The sequence below is a fragment of the Zalophus californianus genome, chromosome 9, assembly GCF_009762305.2.
Source record: "Zalophus californianus isolate mZalCal1 chromosome 9, mZalCal1.pri.v2, whole genome shotgun sequence".
NCBI lineage: Eukaryota > Metazoa > Chordata > Mammalia > Carnivora > Otariidae > Zalophus > Zalophus californianus.
This window is the reverse complement of record NC_045603.1, coordinates 88,025,547-88,050,712: the sequence shown is the minus strand read 5'-3', so window position 1 is coordinate 88,050,712 and position 25,166 is coordinate 88,025,547. Positions and strand designations below refer to the sequence as shown.

The 25,166-nt window shown below is 36.1% G+C and overlaps 1 protein-coding gene across 1 annotated transcript in view; it reads left to right on the top strand.

Moving 5' to 3' along the window:
• PIK3C2G (phosphatidylinositol-4-phosphate 3-kinase catalytic subunit type 2 gamma) overlaps window positions 1-25,166 on the top strand; it is a 382,139-nt gene that overhangs the window by 237,138 nt on the left and 119,835 nt on the right. Inside the window, exons 19-23 of the mRNA XM_027593856.1 lie at window positions 4,899-5,079; window positions 7,922-8,029; window positions 13,414-13,506; window positions 14,939-15,068; window positions 23,679-23,815. Of these exons, the coding sequence (XP_027449657.1) occupies window positions 4,899-5,079; window positions 7,922-8,029; window positions 13,414-13,506; window positions 14,939-15,068; window positions 23,679-23,815 (649 nt within the window). The remainder of the gene's footprint in view (window positions 1-4,898; window positions 5,080-7,921; window positions 8,030-13,413; window positions 13,507-14,938; window positions 15,069-23,678; window positions 23,816-25,166) is intronic.

Here is a 25,166-nt window from a genome sequence, read left to right as displayed (position 1 = left end):
TGTCTCTCTCTAAAAAAAAAAAAGTATCAAGGTCCTCAGTTTGGAAAATATTAAATAAATGTCTTAAACACTAAGAAGTAAAATAAAGTTGTCCTTTACAAAGGACATACTTTTTACTTCTTCTTCTTTTTTTTTTTAAAGTAGACTCCATGCCCAGTATGGAGCTCACAACCATGACATTGAGACCTGGGCTAAGATCAAGAGTCAAATCCTTAACCGACTGAGCCACCCAGGCACCCCACATGCTTTTTTACTTCTTAATCACTCTATTAAAATCTTAAAATTAGTAATTCCATATCAAGTATTAATATCAATCTTTATATGTCCCAGGGTTTTAAATACACTTGAAGAAGTGACCTTCTAAAATCCTCCTGAGCTCACTAAAAACTGGTCTACTGAGCCTCACACCTTGCCTTGTATCAACAAACATGAGAGAAAATGGGAAGGGGAGGTCCTGGAATGACCTGAAATCACTCATCTTCATTGTGTAGCTCAGTTCTTTTCTGCTCTAGGATGTTGTTTCCCCTTTTCACTCACAGGGTCAAAATTTAAGGCAGCTTGTAAGATGTGGGATACTGTGCTATTGAAAACTACAATTAGACCTTCACTGAAGAGAGTCAGGAGGCAAGGAGGGCCGGGATGGTGTGGTGACTCTATTCTGTCCTGCTGGTAGTCTGAGAAGTGAGAACTATGTACTTCTGTGGCTCTAGCAAGTTACTCGCTATGGGATCATTAACAGCCATGTGCATGAAGAAACAGAGACAATCTCAATATCCAAGGAAAATCTCCCTATCATGCAGTCTGGGGTTTCTATATCTTAGGTCTCTCTGAGTCCACCATGACCCCCTTAATTCAGTCAAATACCTTCATAACATCCTCTACACAGTTGTTACCTGAGTTTCCTCCTCATTCTTGCTTCTGCTTCTCATCCTTAATACTCTCCAAACCTTTAAGCAGCTAGATTTTATGCATTTATCCTCATTTTAATGTTGTCATAACTTACAGTCTAGAAGAGGTGTACAAAATCATATCAAATTGAATTATATCCTTGGATCTCACAGATATTAGGATAAACAGGTCTCTGGCGTTTTAAGATTTACTTCACAGTGTATACACAGTCACATTGCATGCACCTTAAAAGTCTGATCTTTCACCACCAAATCTTGATACTTCTCAGTCCCTTTGTGTTAACTTTGAAAATTAAACAAAAAAATTATTTGACATAGGCAATGCTGCTTCTCTTAGGTGACAATATCTTTTGAAAAAGGTTTCTGTGGTGTTCAAGAGAGAATGGCCGGCTGTTAGCTAATCTTATACACACAGGCAATGGATACAAACTATGGCATGAGTGGTTTAGCGCTTCCTTATGTAAAAGTCATCAATAAAGAACTGAGTATCCCTCTACCTCAAACTATATAGTTAAACTTTCTTTGCAGTTGTTTAAAATGAAAGGACACATTAATTTTTCTTGACCGTGTGTAAGGACACAGGGATGGACTATTTGACCTCTCGTGGTCATCTCCTACCTCTACCACTCCACGATTTCAATTCCACAATGTGTAAAGACAAACTCTTCATTAGTCGGGTGAAAAGCCATAGAGCTTGAGCCAGATCTCACCGGGAGAACATCTGATCTTAGTGGGGATGTGGGGTTGGAATGAGGCATATTCTACAAGGAAAATAATCACAGTGGAATACCCTGAATTTTCTTTGCTTTTTATATATTTTTTTTAGAACACAGTCATATTCTTTCTGCAAATCTTCCCTGCTGTTTTATTTTGAGCAAAGAATAAAATTGTGTTTTTCTCCTTGAAAAAAATCAAATACATTTCTAACAAAAAAAATTAAGAGTATTATGAACACAAAATTATATAATTCTGATGGTTCCCATGACCCCAATAACCTCTAAAGGTATCTTTTTAAAAAATTATTTTAGTAAAAAGTTTACTTCATCTGTACAAAAGAACTTTTCCTTTTAGCATGTATATAGCAGTCAAGAGGTTATAGAGTTATACTTATGTACAAGAACTGGTTAAAATAGTTTTAAAACAAGCGACTCAATATTCAAATTGTATGAAAATGCTGGCAGGCATTGATAGAGATATAGAAATATTCTACCTGTCATATTTACCCCAAAGATACAAATGTAGTGATCCAAAGGGGTACATCCACCTTGATGTTTATAGCAGCAATGTCCACAATAGCCAAACTATGGAAAAAGCCAAGATGTCCATTGACAGATGAATGGATAAAGAAGATGTGGTATATATATATATATATATATATATATATATATATACACAATGGAATATTATGCAGCCATGAAAAGGAATGAAATCTTGCCATTTGCAACGATGTGGATGGAACTGGAGGGTATTATGCTGAGCAAAATAAGTCAATCAGAGAAAGACATGTATCATATGATCTCATTGATATGAAAAATTCTTAATCTCAGGAAACAAACTGAGGGATGCTAGAGTGGTGGGGGGTGGGAGGGATGGGGTGGCTGGGTGATAGACATTGGGAAGGGTATATGCTATGGTGAGCGCTGTGAATTGTGTGAGACTGATGAATCACAGACCTGTACCTCTGAAACAAATAATACATTATATGTTATAAAAAAAGAAAGAATATATTAGGAAGGGAAAAATGAAGGGGGGGAAATCAGAGGGGGAGATGAACCATGAGAGACTATGGACTCTGAGAAACAAACTGAGGGTTCTAGAGGGGAGGGGGTGGGGGAATGGGTTAGCCTGGTGATGGGTATTAAAGAGGGCATGTATTGAATGGAGCACTGATTGTTATACGCAAACAATGAATCATGGAACACTACATCAAAAACTAATGATGTAATGTATAGTGATTAACATAACATAATAAAAGAAAAAAGAAAAAAGAAAGCTTAAAGAAATATTCTACCTGTCAAGTGCCTAGCTCACTGAAACCCAAGTACACTATAAAATGGTATATTACCAAAATCCTCAAAATATGGAGAAAATCTGAGATATATACAATTTTACATAAAATGTCTTAAAGTTTTACATGTGGATGCTTGCATTTGCAGCTTTCCAATTCACACTCACACAACACTCATTTTCTTAGAGCTTCCAAATAATGACAGGTTTCATTGTTACATCTGACAATCCAAATGCTCACTATAGGGGTAAGCATAGGAAAAGTTCATTGCTATTATTCTTACATTGAAAATAAGCAGGTATCAATGGATTACATTTTTTCATCAATACATCTTTAAACCTTTGAGGTTTTTTTTTTTTTTTAATGCTTTCCAGAGGTAAATAAGAACTGTTATTCCAGGGGTGCCTGGGTGTCTCAGTTGTTAAGCATCTGCCTTAGCTTAGGTCATGATCCCAGGGTCCTGGGATCGAGCCCCGCATCGGGCTCCTTGCTCAGCGGGGAGCCTGCTTCTCCCTCTCCCACTCTCCCTGCTTGTGTTCCCTCTCTCGCTGTCTCTCTCTCTGTCAAAAAATAAATAAAATCTTTTTTTAAAAAAAGAACTGTTATTCTACTTAAAAGCAAAAGAGGTGCTAGAAGATAAGTTGGCTTCATAACAATGACAAGAGACCAAGCCCTCACCTAAAAAAAGGAAAAAAAAGGTAGACTCAATTTTTTTAACTTTTTAACTTAATTTTTCTAAATACATGGAAACAGAGAACATAGAACGAATGAAAATAATGTGTTATAGTCTTTGTAACATAATACAGAAGTAGAGATGCAAAATTAAGAATGCAGAATGAAATTCATCTGTATACTTTTCAACTGCTCTGCATTTAATCTTTTTTTTAGTATTCCATTCTCACAATAACTTTCTTCTATTTTCTTGAATGTTAAATTTTCAGAGGACAAGACTAGAGACCAGTTAAGATGAAAAGACTCAATCAAAGAGAGGTTAACATTCAAAGGAATAAGGGTTTTGTTTTTTGTTTGTTTGTTTGTTTTTTTCCTATTTCGGTGGTTTAGGGCATGATAGAAAGTAAAGTTTGAGCATATTAGAATTAGTTTCAAGGCAATAGAAATTGTCACATGGCAGACAGAGTAATAAAATATTTGTTACTTCTCCATTATCTAGCATAGTATTCTCACTTTTTTAGTGCTATGCTTCCCATGTTCATGACATGAGCAGACAGTCAGGCAGGAACAGAAGTTGGCTGGGGGAGGCCACAAAATATGAACAATGTTGGCTGACTGATAGGTACATTGTGCTAAGCCCTTTTGAATGCATTAGCTCATTCTGTGTTCTATACAGCTCCACAAAGTCAGCGTTATTACTTTGTTTTATAGATAAAAAAATACAATCTCAGCCTAGTTAAGTAACTAACCTAAATTACTTATAAATTACTTATAAGTCAGAGGGCTGAGATTTGAATCCAGAAATGCCTGAAAACAAAAACCATGTCTTCCTCCAAGTAATCAAGGGGAGATACTGGAAGAAAGAGAAGTATGTAGGTATGTGACGGGGGGGGGGGACATTGCCTTTTGAAGAAAAGTAGGAAAAGGAAGGTTGATGGTTGAGTTCCAATATAGTGTGGTCACTTATAAGTACTATTTCTAAAACATTGTCCTTATTTGAATAAGAAGTCAAAATATATTCTTAAGTATTTGTTATAGAATTAAGAAGCCTGAAAGAAGAAAAAGTGCACTGTGAATTGAAATGAGAAAAGGCAGGTCTCTTATTGATTCTTCACTGTAGGAATCTCATTAGCTATCAGATGGAATTTGATGACTGCCAACAAATAAACAACATTTTCCCCGATTCCAGGCTGTTAAACTGCCCATAGCCACCAAATACAGATTAGTCTGAAATGCACTGATTGTTCTTGCTGGAGGTGGTTAAAATATCAGCTGTGGATACAAGAATTCTTTTTCTCTCCCTCCTTCAGGCTGCTAATGGATGCACAGAATGAAACTTATTTTAAAAGCTGGTATCAGAAGCTGTTGGCTGCTCTCCAATTCTGTTCAGGAAAAGCCTTGAGTGATGAGTTTTCCAAGGAGAAGAAACTTATTAAAATTCTGGGAGACATCGGGGAAAAAGTCAAGTCTGCCAGTGACCCTCAGAGACAGGTTTGTTGAGAAACTAATCTTCATGTAGTGTTTTCTTTAATCTCTTGTTCAATTAAATTTTAATTTCATAGCTTAGAAAGCAGATTCATTGTCTATACTTAGTTATAAGACATCCAACTCAAATAGTTTAATCAAGATTTTTTTTCAATTTACAATCTTATGATAATGTCTACCACAAGGACATGTTTTTTTAAGATTTGTGAGAGAAAGAGAGAGAAAGCACAAGCAAATGGTGGGAGGAGCACAGGGGGAGACGGAGAGGAAGAGAATCTCCAGTGGACTCTCCACTGAGTGTGGAGCCCAGTATGTGGCTCAGTCTCACGACCCTGAAATCATAACCTCAGCCAAAACCAAGACTTGAATGCCTAACTGACTGAGCCACCCAGGTACCCCAATATAGTTTTTTGATCTAAGTAGCCATGCAGCATATGGAGAGTACCTGACAAGAAGAAATAAACCTAAAGGCAGTTTGGTTAAAAAGACCAGATGAAGTAATTTCCTCAAAATGGCAGCACAACTCACACTAGTAGAAGTCCAGAGGGGACTTTTTAGGGTACTCTTGTCCAAGGTACAAAATCGAGGTCTAGATTTTTTTAACACTACACTAATCAAAATAAAGACATTTTTAGCAAAACAATTAATTAAATTAAGCAAATCAATAGCAGTGTGGATAGTAAAACTTTTATACTAAGATCCATGAATGATAGTCAAAATATTGTGCGTTTTTCATCACTGATTATAATAATGGACCTGGCTTTTTCTTGATATGATTGAAGAATATTTGTTCTTTTTAATTATCTGCATCACTAGTTTCCCTCACTGATATAGACCACTAAGCAGGTTCTCTCACGTTCAACATTCTAGATGCAGGGAGGTAGTGAGCATCTATCCATTGTATTAATAACATCATTCAGGAACAATTAAGTACTTACAGACTGGGAGTTAAGGATGGAAAGATGACTAAAACATGAATTCTGTCCTCAAAGGGAGCACATAGTTTCTCTCCACCCACTGTCTAAAATCAAAAAGAGTTTTCAACATAATAATATAGAAACATTGACAGGCAAATTGTCCCAGAATTCTTTCCCAGCCCAGTATTTTTCTTGCTGGAAGTCATTCATTAGATAGAAATGCCAGAAGCTATGGCCCTTCACCTATATAGGAATAAATAGGAAATAAAAAGCATAAGCATGGAATTTATTCTTAAGTGGGAAACATATAAACTCTAGATTGACATAAAAACCATAAGATAAATAATATGATGAGCAATAAAAAAACAAGCTTCTATAATTTCTTCATATTACTCCAGATTAATTTTTCTAGTGATGGAAAAAAATGAAAGCAAGTAAATAAACTGGTTTAAAATTTATAAAATTTATGTATGAGTTTAGACTTTATTTCTTAGATTTTAAAATTCCTCACATATTTGAGATGCATACTACAGTTAAATAAGTCTGATGCCTTTTTGACCATTTACATTAAGTTCCAAAGAGCTATTGACATTATTCTTTCAAATAAATATATTTCTCTCACCTAGACTGTTTTTGTGATAACACTTCTTCACATAAAAATAAGAAAATAAAAATAAAGAGATGAAAGAAGCATTTACAATTTCGCACAATTCAAGTTACTGTTAGCTGTTTTTTCTATTTCATTTGAAAAAGTACTATTTAGTGTTGTACAGAAGTGTTGAATCACTATATTGTACACCTGAAACTAATATTACACTGTATGTTAACTCACAGGGATTTAAATAAAAACTTAAAAAAAACCTTTTTAATAGATAATTCATAATTCTGCAAACCTACTTATACATTTATGTCTGCTTATTCTGATAAAGGCTAGAATGTTTAATATATTAAAATTGCCTCCTTGATTATTTTTCTTCAGATTCCTATAAGTTATTTCTTTATGCATTGTTTTTCTCTGCTGTTTACTATTAAACCATGTCATCTCATCAAAAATAAAATAAAATAAATAAAAAGTACTAATGAAACTGTGTGAAAGAAGATATTTTTCCACCTTGCTCTTCTGGATTCTGGGAGCAGTAGTTTCTATTATTTGCCAATGACCCAGGAGTAAGAGCTAAGAAACTCTTGGGAGTTAATTAAACATTATTAATCTGATACCTTCATTTTTAGAATTGGACTTAAAGAGTTTCTGAAAGTGGGTTAAAAGGAGCTCTTATATTTTTAATTGTTTTTCTGCTCTTTTTGTTAGGGGATACACAATTTTAAAGGTGTTGTTTGTGGTTTCAGACCTTCCACAGGTACAGAGAACTATGGAAGGGAGTGAGGCAAGTATCAGGAATATACTCATTGGCATTTAGTAAACCATTTGTTCAAATATATTGCTATTTCCGACAATTGTCATTTTTGCCATTATTGCTCTTAGTATGTGTGATTTTTTTTCTGAAATGTACTACCACTATTAAGTATAAATCTTGAGGGTTACAAACTAAGATTCCAGGAAATTATCAGAATTGGATCGTGTCAACAATTACTTAAAGCAGGTATTGTAAGACGGTGGGCCTCAAATCATAGCCAACACATCATGTTTTGATTGAACAGAATAGTTGGTTTTGGTTTTGGTTTTAATTGAATTTAAGATCCTGTAGAAAAGGCATGAACTCTTTAGTTCCCCATTTTCCCCAACACTCCCTATTATTTTTAACACTCTGCTTCCTTATATGTGGCTACTTCACCTACTTGACCCCAAAGCATCCAAGTGTGCAACCCCTGAATTAAAGAGTTTATTTAATCAATAGAAGAAAATTATAACTTGAAAGAAAGTCAAGTTCTTTACAGTTTCTAAAATGCTTTTTCAAATGATTTTTTCACAGGAGGTACTAAAGAAAGAGATTGGCAGACTAGAAGAATTCTTTCAGTGTATAAAAACCTGCCACCTTCCTCTGAACCCTGCCCTGTGTATAAAGGGTATTGATCGTGATGTAAGTCAGTTTATTTAGTATGTAAGTTGAGTATTTTTGTTTTGTATTCTTTAATTCACTGTATGTTTTTGAAATGGCAAAAACAATTTGTAAATTGTCATTGCAAGTATTTGAAGAAAAAAGTAATTGAATCCTATCCAAACTAAATGCTGCATTTGATGCACTGTGTAAGGTTGAGATTGCACTGGCCTCATCACTTGATTTGTTGATTTAGAAATAAACTATCAGTTCAGTAAAAATATAAATAAATAAATAAATAAATAAATAAATATACTTCTCACTAAATTAATTTCTCAATTTATTCAAAATGGTTGATTTGGTGACCTTAAGCAGGCTGGTTTTAGTTTCATGCTTATTTAGATTATGTGCATACCCATGCTTAGTACACTAGGATATTATGAGCTGCAACACCTCAGTTTTTATTTAATTTAAAATTCACTGAAACTCATGTGTCAGTGTACCATATAATATATTTTGTGATTTTACTATGCCTGGAGTGACCTTCCTGGCATCAGAAACAATTTCTTTCTCTTCTTAAGCCTCTGTCAGTCACACTTCTCTAACTTAGAATCATTCTTTCTCCTTTTATCTCCATTAACTTTATTAGCCTCCTTCTCAAAAGCCCAAGAGTAGAAAGCACTAATAGAAGAAAGATTGGTAAGTGAGACTCAGAAGTGAAGAGGTTAAACTATCATGCATGCACAATAAATGTTACTTGACTGACATTATAATATAATCAAGAAAACCTAATAATTAGGAGAAAAACTAGACCTTTATTAGTGTGAATATAAAAAGTTTTGCTAAAATGTTGGTACTATTATGTTTACAACTTTGCTGCCTCAGGCTGAGGGTCACCAGCTCAGGAGTCACCACCCCTAGCACTGTAGCTGGGACCACACTCCTTTTCTATACCTACCTGCAGACAGTGGTACTTTCTTTGAGTCTGGAAAGTATGCCAAGTAAAGCTCCCTCTTTGCTCCATTTGCTCTGGCCAGTTGTGCTTGGCACAATGCTGGGTACCTGTGTGTAGAGCAATAAACAGGGCAGATGTGGCCAGGTGACACTCTATCCTGGGCAACATTTTAGTCCATCCTACAGTCCTGCCGAACAAGGAAGTCTGAAGGAACATACATCACATCTGAAGATGTGGTGAATGTGGCAAGGTTTCAATCAGAGCCTGCATCAGAGGATCCAAAAGAAAAGAACCTCTAAGAGTGTAATGAGTATGATAAGACATTTAGAGAGACCTCTCAGTCAATGGTTCTTTTGAGAATCTACTAAGCGGGGAAGCCCCATGAATGCAGCAAACATGGGAAGATCTGTCATCACTACTCCCATCTTATTCAATATCAGAGATTCCATAATTGGAAAAAAAACTTATAAATGTGCTTTATGCATAAAAACCTTCACGCAGAGTTCCCTACTCATTGACTCTCAAATAACTCATCCTCGGGAGAAGACATAAATTTCATGTGTAGGAGGCTTTCATTCAGAGTAAAATCCTTTTCTAATATCAAGTACTTCACATTAGTGAAAAACATTACAGTTGAAATGAGTGTGGGCAAGCTCTCTGTTCCAACAGAAACCATTTTGACCCCCAGAGAATCCATACTGGGAAGAAGCCTTAAGTATAATGAATATAGTAAGGCCTTCAGTCAGGATAAATGTCTTATTTGACATCAGAGCCTCCACACTAGGGAACAAGCATAATAAATGCAGGCAGTATGGAAAAGGCTTCAGTCAGAACTCAACCTGTTGGCTATGAGCAAATTTATACCAGAGAAAAACATTTGGAACACAGTGTGGCAAGATAATCAGTCAGAGTAAATGTCTTATTTTATGTCACCTGACTTCACACAAGCAAAAAACCCCGTAAGTATGGAAAATATGCAGTCAAGACACACATTTCGTTATATAACAGAGAATTCACACTGGTGAAAAATCCTATGAATGTGATAGGTGTGGGAAGGTCTTTGGTGATAGCACCAAGTTTACGATGTCAGAGAACCCATCTGGGGAGAAACTTTATAAATACAATGATTGTGGGAAAGCCATTAGAGAGAGTTCACAGTTTATCATGCATCAGAGAGTTGACACTGGAGAGAAGCCCTATGAAGATAGTGAGTATGGGAAAGCCTACAGTCAACATTTTGTTTTAATCATCATCAGTAAACTACACTGGGGAGAAGCACTCAGGCCAATCCCCTTCTTAAAGTGTGGCTCTCCAAGATAAAGGACAAAGGTCTTAACTTTGAGTTAAGCCTTCTTTCAAAGAATTTTCACCCTTGTCTCTCCTTGGAACCACTAATTACAATGGACCATTTCCTATTTTCCTTTGGATCACTAGGGAATGGACCATTTGGGAAAGTGGTTGTAACTTAATGCAATCTTCCTCCACTCCTGGGAAAGTAAGAACCACACACTTCATTTACAAATAGGTTTCTTTCCTTTTTTAAAACTATTTTAAATCTATGTCATTAGTGTATACGTCTCAAGAACAGGGGTCATATCTTTCTTTTTCTATTCCAGCTCTTCTTATATTTTTTTCTCTATTCCAACTCTTTTATCTCACCATTTACATAAAATTATCTTCCAAGACTCCAACTCATTCTTTCCTGTCTCCTGGTTGTGGTCCTTGCAATCCATTTTTAACATCTAATCTAAATTCTCATTGTTTGCCTTTCCCTACTTAGAAAGCATTTTTTTAAACATTTTTGCTAATCTCTGTCTTTCCCAATCTTCAAATCCAGCTCATCTCTGGAAGACTTCTCTTCTTTAAGTGCTTCTTCATTCAACTGTGATTAATGGTTGTAAATTATTTTCAACTTAATGCATATGTGTTTGTGTTCATACCAACTTTCTGTAGGTTCTTGGAGAGTAGATATGGTATCTCTACTTGTAAATTATTTTCAACTTAATGCATATGTGTTTGTGTTCATACCAACTTTCTGTAGGTTCTTGGAGAGTAGATATGGTATCTGATATCACATAGATAATGGTTTGTGCACATTAGTTGTCAAATATAAAATATTTTTGACATGATCTCAAAAAGTATACTGCATGTGGAAACCAAAATATAAAACAATGAAAGCAAAATAGATCCGAGTGAGGTAATTAAGAAGGGCTAAGCCTTGTCTTCATCCTCCCTTTGCCCTTTTTCTCTTCCCTGGACTTGGGATGCCTCAAAGAGACCCCCAAGAATTGAATGAGCACAGTTTGAAAACCACTGATCTAGACTCATTTCTGGCCTAATACAGGATTTCCTAATTCAGTACCATGACAGAGGTCTTATGTTCCCTGATAGACTGATTCTTGAAGCCAGGAATTCATTACTTAACAAGCAGCCTCACCCATTTATTATAAATCTCAAATTGCTTGAGGTCTTGATTTGGATTTCCCTGTTGGCAGGGATGCAGAGAAAGGGGAACCCTCCTACACTGTTGGTGGGAATGCAAGCTGGTGCAGCCGCTCTGGAAAACAGTATGGATGTTCCTCAAAAAGTTGAAAATAGAGCTACCATACGACCCAGCAATTGCACTACTGGGTATTTACCCCAAAGATACAAATGTAGGGATCCGAAGGGGTACGTGCACCCCAATGTTTATCGCAGCAATGTCCACAATAGCCAAACTGTGGAAAGAGCCAAGATGTCCATCGACAGATGAATGGATAAAGAAGAAGTGGTATATATATACAATGGAATATTATGCAGCCATCAAAAGGAATGAAATCTTGCCATTTGCAACGATGTGGATGGAACTTGAGGGTATTATGCTGAGCGAAATAAGTCAATCAGAGAAAGACATGTATCATATGATCTCACTGATATAAGGAATTCTTAATCTCAGGAAACAAACTGAGGGTTGCTGGAGTTGTGGGGGGTGGGAGGGATGGGGTGGCTGGGTGATAGACATTGGGGAGGGTATGTGCTATGGTGAGCACTGTGAATTGTGTGAGACTGTTGAATCACAGACTTGTACCTCTGAAACAAATAATACATTATATGTTAAAAAAAAAAGAAGAAGAAGAAGGAGAAGATAGCAAGAAGGGAAAAATGAAGAGGGGGAAATCAGAGGGGTAAATGAACCATGATAGACTATGGACTCTGAGAAACAAACTGAGGGTTCCAGAGGGGAAGGGAGTGGGGAGATGGGTTAGCCTGGTCATGGGTATTAAGGAGGGCACGTACTGCATGGAGTACTGGGTGATATACGCAAACAATGAATCATGGAACACTACATCAAAAACTAATGATGTAATGTATGGTGATTAACATAACATAATAATTTAAAAAAATCTCAAACTGATTCAGTAATCAATGGTTTCTCTTTGCTTAGGGATTAGGTTAGATTTCTGTTGATAGGTTAAGTTAAAAAAATACATATCCTTTCCTCTCTACTTCTACCAATTTCAGACTTCTCAAAAAATAATGATTTTCAAACTGATCCTTCAACATGTATTGATGTCATATTTTACTAAGTTGATAAATTGAAACCATCAAGTTCTTTTCCTTTATTTAGTATTAACTCTTCACTGTCAACATAAAGTCTCTAATAGCCTAAAGACATACAACCTTTTAGCACTCAAACAGCTGTAAGAACATAAAAGGAAAATAAGCAACAAGGAAAGTATAATGGAAAGTAGTCAATATCATAAAGCTGAAAATGGAAATGCAAAGTATAACTGAAAGAAAGGAAAGGAGTAAACATATGTTGTACTATTTGTAAAGGTAAGAAAATGTTCATTAACAAAAAGAGAAAAAGAATGCATTATTATTTTTTTGGAGTATCTAATTAGTGTCAGGCACTGTACTGTGGAAGGTCTTTTATATCTATTAGCCCATATATCTATTACAAATATGCTTGAGACAGGTGTTATTATCCCCATTTTATAGTGGGATACAAATATTTAAGCAGCTTGCCCAAGGTCTTGCAGCTAGTAAGTTACAAAGTTCAAATTTGAACTCAGTCTTTCTTAACCATATATCCATATTTCCTTAATGTATTCTGCAGGGAAGAAATAATTAAAAGCAAATCAATTTTTGAATAGCAATTTTATCTTTTAGATATTAACTATCATAAACACAATGCCTACATACTACTTAGTTTATTTAAATCCCCAACATTTCATCACTGTTCAGTGAGAAAAAGGGTAGAAGCTGCCGAGAAGCTGGATTTTCAGTTTCTAAGTAAAGGCTTTGGTTAGTAGACTGAAGTTGTTTTGTTGTTGTTTTTAATAAATGTGTTTCTTTGTTCCAAAGTGTAAAAATTATTCATATGTGTTACATTTGCTTATATAACAAATTATGCGAGAGGCCCATGATTTCAAGGAAAGTGTTCTTTTTGCTCTATTTTGCTCACCATTTTTCTCTTCCTTTTCTATAGGCATGTTCATATTTCACATCTCACGCTTTGCCATTGAAGATTACTTTCATCAATGCTAACCCAATGGGCAAAAACATTGGCGTCATTTTTAAGGTACAAAAACATCAAATTGATTTCACAGGTAGAATTATTGATTTATTTCTTGCAAAAAGAAATTATTATAGGTATTTTCCTCTGACAACAAAACAGAGGATTCCAGTTATTTTTGATTCTGCATTTTTACGGAATTATAGTACATGTCAAACAATGATTGATGATAAATCAATCATTACTGGCTCAAGCTAGTGAGCCTTCAGTGAAAAACTTAGGGAGATATGTTTCAATAAATGAAATTATACACTTTTGAGTAGCACAGAAAGTGGAATGTGTGGTGAACCCCTAGTGAGTTTTCCTTTGATTTAGATACTAAATTAAAATCAATATTAACTAAAATTCAAATTATATGTTAATTTAACATAAAATTCTTATCTGCAGTCACTTGCTTATTTTAGTAATTTGGATTATTTTCTTCTTTTCAAATAAATAGAGGCCAAGTCAGTCTTTATCATGAATCCCATAGGAAAGTAGAGTAAAATGTAGTAACAGGGGTATAGACAAGCAGGAAAGAGGGACCAAAGAAGAAGCTGTGAGTGAAAAGACTTTAGAGCCATTCAGTTAATTTAATCAAGTATTCAGCCAAACCAGATAATCAGGTCTCAGAGTGATTTATTTGGTGGATTTTGACTATTTTTGAGGATAATTTTTAGCACACCCATACTTTGGCTTTGACCTGTGTAACTTCAAGCATTAATGGCCACAAAACAGTGCATTTTGGGTGAAGAAAAAAATACCACAAATTTCATCTTGGAATATTTTTTTGCATATAATTTAGAAAACATTTTCAAAACCAAACCTGTTAGTTTAAAAGCAGAAAACTAACCTTCCCTTTTGGATATATTCCATTTCCCTCACCTATGCTAGAAAATCACCCCTTAATCATTTCTTATTATCAAGGGCTGTTTACTCTGAAAACTTTTTAACCACCTTCATAATATAAGAAGTCAATGATTTAAAGTCAGATGAATTCTATGTGTGCTATTTATACTCTTAGTCAAGAAGCTCTTGGTATTCTAACTGTATATCAGCATATACATTTATGGCATACTAAATAATGTCTTAGTTAGAAAGAAATCTCTCTTGGTTGAGTTTAAAATTTGAATAAACATTCATCAAGCCTCTCTTCACTAGATTTTGAATCTAAGATATTGTACATGGATGATAAATTAAAAGATTATTATCAGCGAACAACATTCCAAGCAACTTCTAATTTGATGGCTGAAGCTTCTGTAATCATTTAAAAGAAAGTCCTTATTTTCTTTAATCTTCTCTCAAAAACACAAGGTGTTCCTAATACTAACAAAACAATTGAAACCATCTTAAGTTGGGCTGGAAATGTATTGGAGGAAAGAAATGACATATACCATATTTGAAGGCCTTTAATGGAATTCAAAGAGAAACCTAGAGTCTATAATTTTGTTTTTAACAGGCCGGAGATGATCTTCGTCAGGATATGCTTGTTCTGCAGATTATTCAAGTGATAGACAATATTTGGCTGCAGGAAGGCTTGGATATGCAAATGATCATTTATAGATGTTTATCCACAGGAAAAGGTCAAGGTCAGTATAGATTAGAAAGTGATTTGACTTACATTATTTATCTCAAACATTCACTGGTAACATGACACCAAACTTTCCACAGCCTTCATTTTAGACTATAAATTTTAAAGTCAAAACAACTATACAAAGTCATTCTTCTTTCCTAAAAAGAATTATTTTCAAAAGTGGTAAGTCAAAGTAATTTAGAATGTCAAAGAATGTAATGTCTTTTTTGATATTAATTAGGATTTTGACAATCCAAATGTTAACTGTGGTATCTCTTTGTGTGTCTTTTGTATGTTTTTTCTTTTTTAAAGATAATAACAGAAAAGCTTATTCATTCAAAAAAATTCAATTGTTGCCTATTAACACAAAATTCACAAAGTTGCAAAGGCTTAAATTAGTTCTGAACATTCTAAATATATTATAAATCTGCATTTAATTTCTAAAAGACCTTTAAATAAATCACAATATCAGTAGTCAAAGATGTCCAAACATGCAAATTTTGAACATACTTTTTTTTCTTTATAAAAGCCAAGATGTTAATATGGAAATATAATTGCATTTATACACATTTTCAATGAAAGTAATGTCGGTGGTCCACCCAAATTATTACCATCACAAGTAAAAGTTGTACTTAATTACAATCATGCTATATTGAAGAAATAATTCCCAAAATACTTTATAATCTTTTTTGAATGTGGTCACTGCCACTTAGAATTTCACTCAACTAATTGGTAGAATAGCAAATACATCTCCATAAACAAAAGGATAAAAAAAATCATAGAACTAGAAAAGGGACCTAGAACCATGTAGTTGTTGTTATTCAGGTAGTGCTACAATTTAAACCTAACAGAAAAACTATCACTGCCTGCCCCCCAGTTCCTGAGGTCCCACCACAAGCCTCAGTATCCCAGCCAACTGTGACTTGAAATTTTAGAAGCTAGGTATGGAAGTACCTCCACGTTAGGTTAACTTGCAACCTGATACTTCAAGATGACTCTATTACAGGTCATACTACCCAATTATTTTGATTCTGATAATAGGACTTTTGTTTCCATGACAAGTATCCACCCCTAAACCCTTTCTAAAGCTCTATTTCCTAAAAGAGTCTTTATCATTTCTACTCAGATTGTTATTCCTTCCATTTACTCTCCTTTTCCTTACATAAAGTAACTTACTTCTTTCAAATCTTAATTATTGAAAGACTAAGAATAAAACTAGATGAGCCAAAATGAACTTTTTGATGTCACATGGATTACTTTTTCTTCAGAGATTGAATACATCACTGACCTCAGTGGAATTCTTCAATTGCATGTACTCATTTCTCAGTTTCAAATTATAGAATGTAACAGAAGCTAAATCTTTTAAAGTTAATAAAACGACTCAGCAAAAATGAATGTAGGCTTACCCAAAGTTGCAGATGTCATAAGATAAACAAGCTATTAATCCCTCCTATCTACCAACAATCTTCTGTAGTTGTTAAGATTTGAAAGGGCATTATACTGGAAAAATACTTCTTCAAGAAAAATAGAAATCATTAAAGCAAACATCATGTTTAGAAGATCAGGTTCCATTTTTAATATGCTTCCAAGGCTTATTGAATATCTATTGTTTTCAAGAAATATCACAAAGTAAGTTAAGGAATACTAAATTGAGCTAAACAGAGTTGCTACCCATAAAGGAGAGTATATTCCAGGCCGGAAGTTTGCATGACTTTATCAACATTATTGTTGATTATAATTCTCATGACTAGGGGGGAGGAGAAAGGTGGCAGAGGAGTAGGAGACATAAATTTCGTCTGGTCCCAGGAATTCAGCTAGATAGGGATCAAACCATTCTGAACACCTACAAACAGGAGATCGAAGAAAAGAATAGCAGCAACTCTCAGAACAAAAAAGGAACCACTTTCTGGAAGGTAGGACGTGCAGAAAAGTGAATCCGAGGCGATATTCGGGAGGATAGACAGTGGGGTGAGGGAGCCTCCATCAGCCACTACCGGCAAGCAATAGAGCCGCAGAGCACAAAATCAAAACTTTTAGAAGTCTGCTCCCTGAGGGACGTCACTCCCATGGCTATGCGGGAGGTGGAACCCTCGCTGGGACAGTGTGGTCTCAGGACCCTTGGGGTCACAGAAAGACTGGGGGTGCCTAAGTGTGGCAGAGCTCCCAGGTATTGGAACAGGGAAGCCAGTTGCAGAAACGGAGCTAAGGAGTGGGCTCTCAGCTAGGGGTTGCCATAAGCTGTAATCCACGGCACAGTTGGGCCGCTGCTCCTCCAGCAGGGACCCAACAAGCAACAGATCCGGGGAGACTCCCCTTCCTCCCCTGAGAGGAGCAGCGCAGGAGCGCACTGCAGGGATCTGCTGGGTTTGGAGACTCCACACAGAGTTGTGTGCCAGAGATAGAAATGCTTGGTTACAGGCCGGGTGAGCATGGAGTACGGCTGGAGTCTGGGGAGACGGGAGTGATTGACTACTTTTCTCTGGGGGCTCACTGAGGAGTGGGGTCACGAGTTCTTGGCTCCTCAGGGCAGAGATTGGGAGGCTGCCATTTTCACTCTCATCCTCCAAAGCTATGCAGAAAGCTTGCAGGGAACAAAGGCTCCTGAGAGCAAACCCGAGCAGATTACTTATCCCGGACCTGGCAAAGGCAGGGCAATTCCACCTCTGACAAAGATATTTGAGAACCAAGGCAACAGGCCCCTCCCCCGGAAGATCGGCAAGAACAGCCAGCCAAAACCAAGTTTACCGATCAATGAGAATGGCAGAACGCCAGCACTAGGGGAATAAAGCACATAGAACACAAGGCTTTTTTCCCATGATTCTTTAGTCTTTCAAAGTTAATTTTTTTAATTTTCTTTTTTTTTTGAATTTTTCTTTTTCCCTTTTTCAACCAATATTTTATCAATCCCTTTTTTTAAATCTTTTTTATTTTTCATTTTTAGAGTCATATTCTATCCCTTGATAGTAGTTAACCCTATTTTTGGTATATATATATATATATATATATATATATATATATATATATATATATATAAAGTTGTTCTCGCTTTAAAATTTTGGGATACAGTTTCTTCTAACCGACCAAAATATACCCTAAATCTTTAGTGTATGGCTTTGTCCTAGTCTCCTACCTGATCACATTCTCTCCTTTTTTTTTTTTAAATCCTCTTCTTTCTTTTTTCAACCACTTCTTATCTTATCAATTCCTTTTATAAAATCTTTTATAATTTTCATCTTTACAGTCATATTCCATTCCTTCATTGTATTTACCCTTATTTTTGTACATATATAAGTTTTTCATTCTTTAAAATACTGGGAAGCACTTTCATCTAACAGACCAAAATATGCCCAAAATCTAGTGTGTGGCACTGATCTATGCACCAGCCTGATCATATTTGATCATATTCCTTTTTTTGTTTGTTTTTATCTTTTTTATTTTTCTTTTTTCTTTCTTTCCCTTTCTTTTCCTCTGGTTTCAGGTCTCTTCTGATTTGTTTACTGTATATTTTTCTGGGGTTGTTGTTACCCTGTTAGCATTTTGTTCTCTCATTCATCTGTTGTCCTCTGGACAAAATGACAAGATGTAAAAAAATCACCTCCAAAAAAAGAACAAGAGGCAGTACCAACTGCCAGAGACCTAATCAATATGGACATTAGTAAGATGTCGGACCTAGAGTTCAGAATCATGATTGTAAAGATACTAGCTGGGCTTGAGAAAAGCATGGAAGATATTAGAGAAACCCTTTCTGGAGAAATAAAAGAACTAAAATCTAACCAAGTCGAAATCAAAAAGGCTATTAATGAGGTGCAATCAAAAATTGAGGATCTAACTGCTGGAGAAATGAGGCAGAAGAGAGGGTTAGTGATCTAAAAGACCAAATGATGGAAAATAAAGAAGCTGAGAAAAAGAGAGATAAACAACTACTGGATCACAAGGGCAGAATTCGAGAGATAAGTGATACCATAAGACGAAACAAGATTAGAATAATTGGGAGCCCAGAAGAAGAGAGAGAGCGGCAGAAGATATATTGGAGAAAATTATAGCAGAGAATTTCCCTAAATTGGGGAAGGAAACAGGCATCAAAATGCAGGAGGCACAGAGAACCCCCCTCAAAATCAATTAAATAGGTCAACACCCCAACATCTAATAGTAAAACTTACGACTCTCAGAGACAAAGAGAAAATCCTGAAAGCAGCTCGGAAGAAGAGGTCTGTAACCTATAATGGTAGAAACATTAGATTGGCAACAGACCTATCCACAAAGACCTGGCAGGCCAGAAAGGACTGGCATGATATATTCAGAGCACTAAATGAGAAAAATATGCAGCCAAGAATACTATATCCAGCTAGGCTGTCATTGAAAATAGAAGGAGAGATTTAAAAGCTTCCAGGACAAACAAAAACTAAAGGAATTTGCAAACACGAAACCAGCCCCACAAAAAATATTGAAAGGGGTCCTCTAAGCAAAGAGAGAGACTAAAAGTAACATAGACCAGAAAGGAACACAGACAATATACAGTAACATTCACCTTACAGGCAACACAAGGGCACTAAATTCATATCTTTCAATAGTTACCCTGAATGTAAATGGGCTAAATGCCCCAATCAGAAGACACAGGGTCTCAGATTGGATAAAAAAACAAGATCCATCGATATGCTCTCTGCAAGAGACTCATTTTAGATCCAAAGACACCCCCAGATTGAAAGTGGGGGGCTGGAAAAACATTTACCATGCTAATGGACACCAAAAGAAAGCTGGGGTGGCAATCCTTATATCAGACCCCTAAGGTCAGGAACATGGCAGTAATGTCCACTATCACCACTGCTATTCAACACAGTATTAGAAGTCTTAGCCACAGCAATGAGACAACAAAAAGAAATAAAAGGCATCCAAATCAACAAAGAAGTCAAACTCTCACTCTTTGCAGATGATATGATAGTTTATGTGGAAAGCCCAAAAGACTCCACACCAAAACTGATAGGACTCATACAGCAATTCAGTAACGTGGCAGGATATAAATCAATGCACAGAAATAGTGGCATTCCTATACACCAACAACAAGACTGAAGAAAGAGAAATAAAGGAGTCGATCCCATTTACAATTGCACCCAAAAATATAAGATACCTAGGAATAAATCTAACCAAAGAGGCAAAGAATCTGTACTCAGGAAACTATAAAATACTCAGGAAAGATATTGAGGAAGACAGGAAAAAATGGAAAAACGTTCCATGCTCATGGATTGGAAGAACAAATATTGTCAAGATGTCAATGCTACCTAGAGCAATCTACACATTTAATGCAATCTCTATCAAAATACCATCCACTTTTTTCAAAGAAATGGAACAAATAATCCTAAAATTTGTATGGAACCAGAAAAAACCCCGAATAGCCAGAGGAATGTTGAAAAAGAAAAGCAAAGCTAGTGGCATCACAATTCTGGACTTCAAGCTCTTATTACAAAGCTCTATTCATCAAGACAGTATAGTACTGGCACAAAAACAGACACATAGACCAATAGAACAGAATAGAGAGCCCAGAAATGGACCCTCAACTCTATGGTCAACTAATCTTTGACAAAGCAGGAGAGAATGTCCAATGGCAAAAAGACAGTCTCTTCAACAATGGTGTTGGGAAAATTGGACAGCCGCATGCAGAAGAATGAAACTGGACCATTTCCTTACACCACACACAAAAATGGACTCAAAATGGTTGAAAGACCTCAATGTGAGACAGGAGTCCATCAAAATCCTAAGGGAGAACACAGGCAGCAACCTCTTCGACCTCAATTGCAGCAACTTCTTCCTAGAAACATCGCCAAAGGCAAGGGAAGCCAGGGCAAAAATGAACTATTGGGACTTCATCAAGATAAAAAGCTTTTGCACAGCAAAAGAAACAGTCAATGAAACCAAAAGACAACCAGCAGAATGGGAGAAGATATTTGCAAATGACATATCAGATAAAGGGCTAGTATCCAAAATCTATAAAGAACTTATCAAACTCGACACCCAAATAACAAATGATCTAGTCAAGAAATGGGCAGAAGACATGAACAGACATTTTTCCAAAGAAGACATCCGAATGGCCAACAGACACATGAAAAGTGCTCGCATCGGGAAATCCAAATCAAAACCTCAATGAGATACCACCTCACACCAGTCAGAATGGCTACAATTAACAAGTCAGGAAACGACAATGTTGGCAGGAATGAGGAGAAAGAGGAACCCTCCTACACTGTTGGTAGGAATGCAAGCTGGTGCCACCACTCTGGAAAACAGTATGGAGGTTCCTCAAAAAGTTGAAAATAGAGCTACCATATGATCCAGCAACTGCACTACTGGGTATTTACCCCAAAGACACAAATGTAGGGTTCCGAAGGGATACGTGCACCCCAATGTTTATAGCAGCAATGTCCACAATAGCCAAACTATGGAAAGAGCCAAGAGGTCCATCAACAGATGAATGGATATTGAAGAAATGGTATATATATATATAATAGAATATTATGCAGCCATCAAAAGGAATGAAATCTTGCCATTTGCAATGAAGAACTGGAGGGTCTTATGCTGAGTGAAATAAGTCAATCAGAGAAAGACATGTATCATATGATCTCACTGATATGAGGAATTCTTAATCTCAGGAAACAAACTGAGGGTTGCTGGAGTGGTGGGGGGTGGGAGGGATGGGGTGGCTGGGTGACAGACATTGGGGAGGGTATGTGCTATGGTGAGCACTGTGAATTGTGTAAGACTGTTGAATCACAGACTTGTACCTCTGAAACAAATAATACATTATATGTAAAAAAAAAAAAAATGAAGAAGATATCAGGAAGGGAAAATGAAGGGGGGAAATCGGAGGGGGAGACAAACCATGAGAGACTATGGACTCTGAGAAACAAACTGAGGGTTCTAGAGGGGAGGGTGTGGGGGGATGGGTTAGTCCGGTGATGGGTATTAAAGAGGGCACGTACGGAATGGAGCAATGGGTGTTATACGCAAACAATGAATCATGGAACACTACATCAAAAAAAAATGATGTAATGTATGGTGATTAACATAACATAATAAAATAAAAAAAATTCTCATGACTACTTTGTATATGATGTCCTAGGAGCTTTGGGGGAGATTATCAGGTCAAATAAAAATATTTTAAGATTTATTTTTTTGCTGGCTGTCCAAATCTGATGGGCATAAAAATTACTTAGGGAAATTGAGGGAATGGATATAACCAGGCCCCAACCAGGTACTAAATCAGGTTTTCTATTTAGGCATTAAAGAGGGGAGGGGGTTCCCAGTTCTCTGTAACTGTATAAAGCTGCTCCAGTGTTTCTTATGCACTCCATTTTGAGAGCTACTGCCTTATATGATACCACCTTAAAAAGCTTTGTCCCTAAGAACCCAGCAGCATTGACATCACCTGGGAGCTTGTTAGAAATGCAGAATCTCAGGACTCACCCCCACCCTAAAGAATCAGAACCTACATTTTAATAAGATTCCCAAATGATACGAATATGCACTAAAATTGGAGAAACTCTGCATTAGAGGACTATAAGAATAGAACTACACGTATAACTCAATGCACACAAAATTGTTATAAGTATTTAAAAGTTGTATGATACATACTAGCTTAAAATGTATAAGATATAATTTATGATTTTAATTGATACACAAAATTTAGCTACCGTGATTATTATAAATTAGGTACAAGGTTTTCAGAGTAGTCAGCAATGTAAGTGTTCTGATAAATGGCTTGGGATTTAGCAAAGATTAATTCCCTAAAGACAAATGTGATCTGAAAAATAACTGATATTGTTACAGCACAGTATCTAAGTGGTGCTAATGATCTAAATCTTAATTTTGGTCATGGTCATATGTGAGGCAGTGAAGCACTAAGGAGCCAGATAGGAGGTGATTTCCCTTTAGAAGGATTTAGTGGAGGAACTGGAAATATGAGGAGGGAAATGTTCAGGATTAGAAAGAGGAATCACCTCTTTCTAAAGTAATTACATTACTACTAAATGTAATGCTTTACATTTGCTATCTCAGTTAATACCCATCAGAATATCCGCACAAGAGCCAAGTACTGTTAGCTGTAATATTAAAGATATGCCCAAGATCTGAAGTGTTTTCTTTCTTTCTTTCTTTTTCTTTCTTTCTTTTTTTCTTTCTTTCTTTCTTTCTTTCTTTCTTTCTTTCTTTCTTTCTTTCTTTCTTTCTTTCTTTCTTTCTCTTTATTTCTTTCTTTTTCTTTCTTTCTTTCTTTCTTTCTTTCTTTCTTTCTTTCTTTCTTTCTTTCTTTCTTTCTTTCTTTCTTTCTTTCTTTCTTTCCTTTCTTTCTTTCTTCTTTCGTTCATTCGTTCTTTCTTTCTCTTTCTCTTTCTTCTGGTAGATCTGATCCCAAACACTACAAATTGCCTCATTGCCCCCTAGGATTTTGGAAAAATTAGAAAGGCCATCTAGGTAAGTCTCCTTCAGAAAAGAAGGTTTGCAAAGAAAAGTAGTGCTGACAACTATTGTTGCTACATAGTGCTGGCAACTATTGTTGCTACGTAGATCAAGATGTGTTTCCTAAGTATTCCTCATCCTGTGAAGAAAGAATTATTTCTTTAATCTCTTTTTTATCAACCAGGGTTGGTGCAGATGGTACCTGATGCCATAACCCTAGCAAAGATCCATCGCCATTCTGGACTGATAGGACCATTGAAAGAAAACACAATCAAAAAGTGGTTCAGTCAGCACAACCATTTAAAGGCAGATTATGAAAAGGTTTGTCCTGCTGTGTAGCTAATTTTAAATAATGTACTAAATAAGAATATGCTCTGGATCATTAGCTAATGTGGTTTATGAAAAAGTAAATTAAGTACACCTTGAGTTCTAATTCACTGTCATCAGCTTAGTAATAATGATCCAGTTAAAATGGTATATTAACTAGGTAAAATTTCTGTATTCAGTTTTACTTCCTATAGCTATCTCTTCTGAGATGATGCTCCTTGAAACTATCTCTTTCAAGTTACCTCTGCATGTCTGTACACAATCTCCAATTTCTATAAATCCCCCTCCTTCCTTTGCAATGCATTTCTTCTGCTGAGCTCTACTTTTCCAGGCCTTACTCTTTCAGTGTTTGCAGAAAGCATAATAGAGTTTTGGTTTTTGTTGGGTTTTTTTTTTTTTTTTTTTTTAGTATCTCAGAACTTTACAAAATGTAGTGTTTTATTTGACTGCAAACATTTTTTCCCACTTTACTTCATGCTGGCATCTGGGCTGCGGTGTACAGATGTGCAGATTCTGCCCTATACCAGGGTTCCCAGCTAAGGGGATGAGTTGGTTAAAACCAGGCTTTGTTCTACTTGCCAAGGCATGAACTGGTACAACAGGGTCCACCTGGAGGCAGAGGTACCTTTATGCTAATTCACACAAAGATACAATATAGGCTGACATTGAGTTTGCTTGGAACTGTCCAGAGCACTGAAATTTCTTCATCCTAGGAAACGCCTCAGTCCTGAGCAAACTGGGACGATTGGTCACCCGAGTTAGAACAGGCCATGATAGAGAGACCCAAGAGTTCATCTATTCCAGACTTCTGTGAGGTTGGACTAGAACAAAATACAGGCCTTTGGAGGTCAAATAACAAAGATAAGATGATATTGTCTTGAAATCTATTTTTTAGCCATTCCCAAAATTATAGCTTGAGTTTTAACAAATCTCTGGTGTTATATTATTTGAGGTATTTTCACATACATTTGCTCTTCACAACTACCATGTAAGGGTATCTTTTATTATCTTCACTTTATAAGTGAAAAATATCTAGAGAGACAAATTAAATGACTTGTTCAGGTACTTGGGATATCGAGAACTAAGATGTATAGTTCAGTGACACAGATTTCCACTTCAGCAGGTCAGCCACACCATTCTAGGAGACCCATTACTGTGGCCCAACCACTCACTCATGGTTACACCATGGTTACAGTCAAAGTTGCATCATTAATGAAAATGATGTGTACCCAGGAGAACATTTTGAAAATAAAGAGTAATTTTTGCAAGAAACCTCTGTTTCTTAAAGAAACAGAAGGCAAAATTGATTCAGTAGTAATTTACTTCCACCCACACAGACATTCAT